This window comes from Lathyrus oleraceus, chromosome 6 (genome assembly GCF_024323335.1).
Source record: "Lathyrus oleraceus cultivar Zhongwan6 chromosome 6, CAAS_Psat_ZW6_1.0, whole genome shotgun sequence".
Lineage (NCBI taxonomy): Eukaryota > Viridiplantae > Streptophyta > Magnoliopsida > Fabales > Fabaceae > Lathyrus > Lathyrus oleraceus.
This window is the reverse complement of record NC_066584.1, coordinates 414011501-414018970: the sequence shown is the minus strand read 5'-3', so window position 1 is coordinate 414018970 and position 7470 is coordinate 414011501. Positions and strand designations below refer to the sequence as shown.

Here is a 7470-nt window from a genome sequence, read left to right as displayed (position 1 = left end):
TCTATAAATACAACCCTCATGGCTCAAAATTGAGGACCTCATGCCCAAGCTTTGAACCTGCAATTCAAACCCTCACCATTAAAGGATAATATCGAAGGTTTTCATTTGAAAATCGAGCATCAAATCTCATTCTGTTTTGAGATTGAAACTCCAAGAGTCCAAGCTTTTATTTGATCCTATTCATCTCCTACGAGCTTCTGAAGCCAGGTCAAGGTCAATTGGAAGCAAGATCGAGTAAGTTTGAAGCTCATTCAAAGGTAATTTTCCAGAATTTTCATCTCTTCGATTCTCTCTCAATTCTTCACCATTCTTTGTGATTTTTGGTTGGCTGAAGTCCTATCAATGTAGGCAACAAGATTGAGTTGCTTTGAGGTTAAATCGAAGCAACTCAATTCATGATCCTCAAAATTCAAATCCCTGTATCTTTTGATATACTTGGAATTGGAGAAAATTGAGGTCAAATTCGAGCTCCTGAGCATTTTTTCTTTAAATCCATGTCTTTGTTTTTCATTTCCATGGTGGTTGGTGGTGGACCAGTCCGGTGAGGTCCACCAGAGAAGACAACCGAAGCTAGGGCTCCGGTGATGTGGTGTCATGTCTCCTGACCGTTTGATCTGTTTAAAATGTTTTAATCTTAGCCTTCTGTTTTGATTACCAACCATGTGACGCGTTGACTGAAGACTATGGTAGATAGCGCGCGTGTGGCCATCAGATCTGCCACCTCAATTAATGAGGGAGATCTGATGGCCCTTGTTTTTTCTATTTTTATTTTAATTTCTGATTTTATGTTATATCCTTTTATTTTGTTTAATTCATATTAATTTTATTTTTAATCCAAAAAATATGGGACTTTCACCAAAAAACTTTATATATTTTTCTCTTTCATATTCTGAATTAAAATCATTTTTTGGATTAATTTTGATATTTTTCATGAATTAAATTTTTTTGTGCATATTTTTAATTGTTTAAAAATACTTCTGACTTTTCAAAAATCATGAAATTTTTTGTCTAAGGTCCTTTGACCTTGTTTGACCTAGGAGAAATCTCTTGACAATTTATTTGGTGTTTTGAAGAGGTTTTAGGTTTTGTCCAAATTAAATTGTATTTTAATTCATTTTTAAATTGATTTTTGATTAATTAAATGTGTAAAAATTATGTTGAGCTATTTTTAAGGTCTTGTGATGTTTGACTATTTGTTTGGGCCTTGGTCAAGGTTGATTTGACTTTTGTTGGATTAAAATCATTGGATTTAGGGGATTGATGAAATATACATTTCATCTTCCAAAATGAATGAATGATTTTAATTTGATAAAATTCCTCCCATGATCAATTTGTATTTCTCTTACTCCCCTCCCTCTTCATCTTCATCCCTATTCTTTTCCATTCCTTTTATTGACCAATGAAATCTCTAAGATCTAAAGGCTAATTGGTTCATCAATGACCTTGTGTCAGATGAACCAATACAAGTATAGATGAGATAGGTCCGCCCCTATTGATCTTTTCTTTTAGTGTGTGGTATGTTTTAGGAGTCTGGTTCATCATACCAAATCTCTAATATACATTAACACCTAAATTTTTATTGTCCAGCCTCAGATAGTTGTGACTTCTACATAAGTCAAATTACGATTGCTTAACATAGACCTAAATTTGACCCTAAAGGCATAGCATTCTAGTAAGTGAGATTGTAAGTCTCCCATCCTTCATGGTATTGTGTGGCAACTTGACCTTTTTTCCTTCCCATGGAAGATGTATTGGTTTAAGGATCCATGCTTGTGAATGAATGGTTGAGTGTTCTCCAAAGAATGACTTAATCCATTAAAAAACAAAAACACCACTAACACTTGACTAACATTTGACTAACTCTTATTAATATTCCTTTACTTTCAAGTCATTTACTTTATGCAACTTAATTTTCAATCATTTATCATTCATTGCCATTTACATTTGATTTAACTTGTTTATGTTTATGTCATTTTCAGTTTGCTCATTTGAGCCATATCTTGTGATTGTATATATTGTTTGTGCATTTTGATTTTGTTTGTGGTCTTAGGACCTTAAAAAACACTTAATAAACAACAAAAACCCTAAAAAACATTTGGTGGAATGTTGATCTTGATCTGAACTTTTGGACTTAGGATTAGGAAACATTCCCTATACAAAAAAAGGACTTGGCCAATGCCAACATTTTAAGACCAAGTTATTGTGAACTGAGCCTTCATCTGATGCAAGCTTTGGGACTCTGTTTGAATTCATCTGTTGCTTTATCTTGGTGCTAATTGTTATTTTGATCTTGTGTCTGATGCTTTCTTTTGAGTTGATCAAGGAATATTTCATCTGATACATGAGAAGATAAAAAAGACTGCTAGCTATGAAGTTGCTTGCTTGGATATGGCTATCTTTATTTGATGCCTTGATATTCATGATGTCTGATTATTACTAATTGCTTGTTGATTATTGCTTGATTCAAAGTGCAAAGGGAAACTAGGTTTTGATCCCTCATTTTTATGTTGGTACGTGGGCACAAGTCCGAAGGTCTTGTCAAACACAAAAGTATAATCAATGAATTCTTTTCTCATCCCCACACTCTATTTTTTCTCAAACATATTTTATACCAAACACATATGCACACATAAAAAAGGGCTCCCTAGGAGTACCTAGGACAATTTGGGTGCTAACACCTTCCCTCTGCGTAACCAACCCGCTTACCTGTAATCTCTGGATTTTATTAGTTTTGATTTGAAAACTTCTTATCTTTGGGTTTTGTTCGTACTTTTCCCTTTTTCATTTGGAAACAATAAAAGCTCGGTGGCGACTCTGGTTTTATTGACATTAAGCTTATCCATAGCTTAGTGGTCATGAATTTACCGCTACACACAATAATCTCATATTTCATGAAATTATACTTTTAGCCACATACTTAATATTAACTAGACCACTGTAATTTTGGATAATTAAATAATGGTCCTAACTCATGCAATATTACATTGGTGACCCAAAAATTCTAACAATCTCCCACGGGTCACATATGTAACTTTACACATGTGTTATACTTTATGTGCTCAAAATTTGCCATTATATTCTTTAAGCATATAAAAAGTATCTCATTTATTAGTCATGTCAGTATACAAAATTAAAGTGATTTTCATTATATCAATCATAACCAAACCCTTCAATGATCACTAATAGAGATACAACTAAATGACATAGACCCATCATGAAATGTGCAACATTAAAATCACTTGAAGTTGGTATTCATATGTCAATTTTCAACTAGTCCTACTTTACTTTAGTATAAAATGTAAACTACTGAATATCAAACTTTATTAATTGAAAAATATCCAAAATCATAGTATGCATACATAATACCTAACACATAACATAAAATTCATAATTGATTAACTCCCACTAAACTAAATATTCCTCTAACGGTAAAACACCGGTGCGAGCAGTGTGCTCATGAAAGACATTAGGTAGAAGACCTTTTGTAAGAGGACCTGCTATCATGGAGTTCGTCCCCAGGTGTTCTATGGAAAATTGTCCACTTTGTACCATTTCCTTAACAACTAAGAACTCGATGCCAATATGTTTTGACTTGGTCAAACTCCTATTATTATTGGAATACATGATAGTTGATTTATTGTCATAGTATAACTTAAGTGGCCTTTCAATTCCTTCCACAATTCACAGTCCAGTGGAAATATTCCTTAGCCAAATCTCATGTTTGGTTGCCTCATAACATGCTATAAACTCTTCTTCCATGGTGGATGAAGCCGTAAGTGTTTGGTTAGCATTGCGCCAAGAAACCACACCACTAGCCAACATGTAGATATAGCCTGAAGTGGATCTTTTTCTGTCTTAGCATCGAACAAATCTGAGTCAGAGTATCCAGTGATCTCTAAATGGTATGACCTCCTATATGTGAGCATATAGTCTTTTATTCTCTTCAAATACCTCATAACCATTTTGGCTGCTTTCCAACGATCCATTCTTAGATTGCTCAAATATCAGCCTAACATCCCAACTATGAACGCAATATCCGGACGCGTACACACTTGGGTGTACATCAGATTCCCTATAGCTGACGCGTAAGGAATCTTTTGCATTTCTTGAATTTATAAGTTTCCTTTTGGGCAGTGACTGAGACTGAATTTGTCTCCCTTAGCAATTGGAGTATCTCCTGATTTACATTCCTGCATGCCAAAACTTCTAAGTACCTTTTCGATAGATCCTTTGTGATAATCCTAGAATACCTCGAGATCGGTCCCGATGTATTTGAATTCCTAATACAAAGGAGGCATCAGCAAGATCTTTCATCTTGAATGTTCTCGATAGAAGTTTCTTGGTTTCGTGTATCATGCCTATATCATTCGTGGAAAACAATATGTCATCAACATATAGGACCAGGAAAATGTATTTGCTCCCACTGAATTTGTGATACACTCAATTTTCAACAAGATTCACCTCTAAACCAAATGAGAGAATTATTTCATGAAACTTGTGGTATCACTCACGAGATGTCTGTTTTAGTCCATAAATGGATTTTGCTAATTTGCAAACCATATTCTTTGAGTCTCCGGACATAAAGTTTTCTAGTTGCATCATATAGATTGTTTCATCAACATTGCCATTGAGGAAATTCATCTTGACATCCATTTCATGTTGTTCCAAATCATAATCTGCAATAAGAGCCATGATTGTCCTAAAAGAGTCTTTCAATGAAACCAGAGAGAAAGCCTCTTTAAAGTCAATCCCTTCCTTTTTGAGTATAACCCTTAGCCACAAGACGAGCTTTATACCCTCCATATTACCGTTATAATCCTGCTTGGTCTTAAAAATCCATTTTCAACCAATGGGTTTCACACATCTGGTAACGGGACAAGTTCCCAAACTTTATCATCTTGCATAGACTTATACTCATCCTTCATTGCTTGAATCCACTTTTCTAAGTTGGAATATTTCATGGCTTGACATAAGTTGATTGGATCATCTTCTATCATACCATTATTTTCCTCATGTTCTTGGAGAAAGACTATGTAATCATCCAGAATAAAATTTATCCTTTCTCAAGTGGATCTCCATAATGGTATTGATTCTTCTAACACTTGTTCTTGAGGATCTTGAGTTTGTTCTTCATGAATTACCAAATCATCTTGAGTTGGAGGAATTTAAACAATGTCTTGTCGATGTTCCATTTTTGTTTGATCAAAAGCAACTATATGAATTGGTTCTGGAATTGTTACTAGTTCTTCCTCTAAGACAAAGTCTCTAACCTTATTCTTCCATCCAAACTCAATGTCATGAAAGGACATAGTTGTTCCCATCTCAAAAATTGAATTGAATTTGGGATCATAAAATTTGTAGCCCCTAGATCTTTCAGAATAACTAATAAAGTAGTTGCTCACTGTTTGGGAGTCCAATTTCTTTTAATTTGGCCTGTAAGGCCTTGCCTTAGCTAGACATCCTCACACATGAAAATCTTTTAGACTATGATTTCTCCCAATGCAAAGCTCGTAAGGTGTTTTGGCAGAGACCTTTGTTGGTACTATATTTAGGATGTAAGTTGTACTCTTTAGTGTCTCTCCCCAGAGTGACTCTGGCAAGGTAGAATGATAAATCATACTCCTTACCATATCCTTAAGAGTCAGATTTCGTCTTTCATCAACACCATTCATACTAGGCGATCCTGGCGTGGTGTATTGTGGTACGATTCCATATTCCTCCAGGAATTTAGCAAAAGGCCCTGAACGTTGTTCACCTGAACCGTCATATTTATCGTAATATTCACCGCCACAGTCAGACTTGACTTTCTTAATTCTTTTGTCGAGTTGATTCTCAACTTCATCCTTAAACGATTTGAATACATCCAATGATTGAGACTTTTCATGTATAAGAAATATGTACGCATATCTAGAACAATCGTCTATAAATGATATAAAATATTGTTGACAATTCCACGAAGGTGTCAGAAAGGGTCCAAAAATGTATGTATGTATCAATTCTAAGACATCAAATTTTATTTTGTTTGGTATGTTTACCTTTAATGCATTCAACACAAATATCAAAGTTCATTAAGTCAGTGGAATATAAAATTCCATCAGACACTAGTTGCTCAACTCTATATTTAGAGATGTGACAAAGGCGCTTATGTCGTAATGCTCCTGAATTATTATTATCAATTGTACGCTTAGTACCACATGTTTCTATATTTAAGGGTTCACCATAGGTAGTTATTCTGTCAAGCAAATATATATTATCATGACTCATAAGTGAACTAGTTCCAACAATATTTAAATTAAAAGACAACATAAACATATTATTCCCAAATCAACATAAATAACCTGATTTGTCCAAATAAGAAACTGAAATTAAATTCCATCTAAATGACAGAACAACAAAAGTGTCTTTAAATCCAAATAAAATCCAGTACTCAATAAATATCTAAAATTTTCAACTTCCACCTCCATCTACTTGCAATCTCCAACATAGATGTATCTTTCAACATCATTTGACTTCTGGTAGTTCAGGTAACCCTACATTGAAACACTGATGTTAGTAGTTGCACCTGAGTCTAACAACTAAGTATTTCTAGGTACTGAAGCTAAATTTACCTCAGAAAAAACCAAAGTGAGAAATGTACCTTCCTTTGCACGCCAAGTGTGATATTAAGACATTTCTTCTTCACATGTCCAAACACTTTGCAAAAGAAACAATTATCATCCTGTTTTTGTTTCTTTTATGCTGGAACACTTGCAACTTCATTCTTGGGCTTATAATTTTTCTTTCTTTTGCTCTTGTCTTTATAGGTGCTAACAAAATGAGCACTTTTTGTATTATCCTGTTTCATCCTTTCCTCTTCTTGCACGCAAAATGAAATGAACTCATTAAGAGACCATTTCTCCTTCTGATAGTTATAAGATATCTTAAATTGACCAAACTTTGAAGGAAGAGAAAGTAATATTAAATGAATGAGCAAATCTTCAGTCAGCTCAAGCTTTAGTGCCTTAAGTTTTGAAATAATATTTGACATGCTCATAATGTATTCCCTTATATTTCCTTTGCATTGATACTTCATGGAAATCAAGTTCTGAAGAAGAGTAATTGTTTCCACGTTATCGTTTTTCTTAAAGTGCTTTTCAATCTCAACAAGGAAATCTTTGGCATTAGTTATTTCTTCCGATATAGTACCCCTAAAAACCTCTGGAATGTTGTGCTTAATGATCATTATGCGGTTGGAGCGATCTCACTTCTCATAATCTTTCCTGATTTTAGAGGTGGTAGATTCCGTAGAAGAAACATATTGCTCCTTTCTTAATGCAAGGTCAAGATCCATGCAGCCAAAAACAATATCTATGTTCTCTTTCAAGCCATTTAAATTTTCCCCATTCAGGACCGAAACTGAATTCTGATTACTAGATATTGAAACAATTGTAGATGAAAACCAATAACAAAATTAAACATTTTAATTATACT

General features: G+C 34.1%; 1 protein-coding gene across 1 annotated transcript; it reads right to left on the bottom strand.

The window, feature by feature from the left end:
- Window positions 1-6733: 6733 nt before the first annotated feature.
- Window positions 6734-7222, bottom strand: LOC127095959 (uncharacterized). Its single transcript, XM_051034596.1, has one exon. The coding sequence runs from the start codon at window positions 7220-7222 to the stop codon at window positions 6734-6736; it is 489 nt and encodes a 162-aa protein (XP_050890553.1).
- Window positions 7223-7470: the final 248 nt, after the last annotated feature.

Bases quoted from the DNA above. Each gene is read 5' to 3' on its own strand.
- LOC127095959 (XM_051034596.1), bottom strand. From the start codon at position 7,222: ATGATCATTAAGCACAACATTCCAGAGGTTTTTAGGGGTACTATATCG.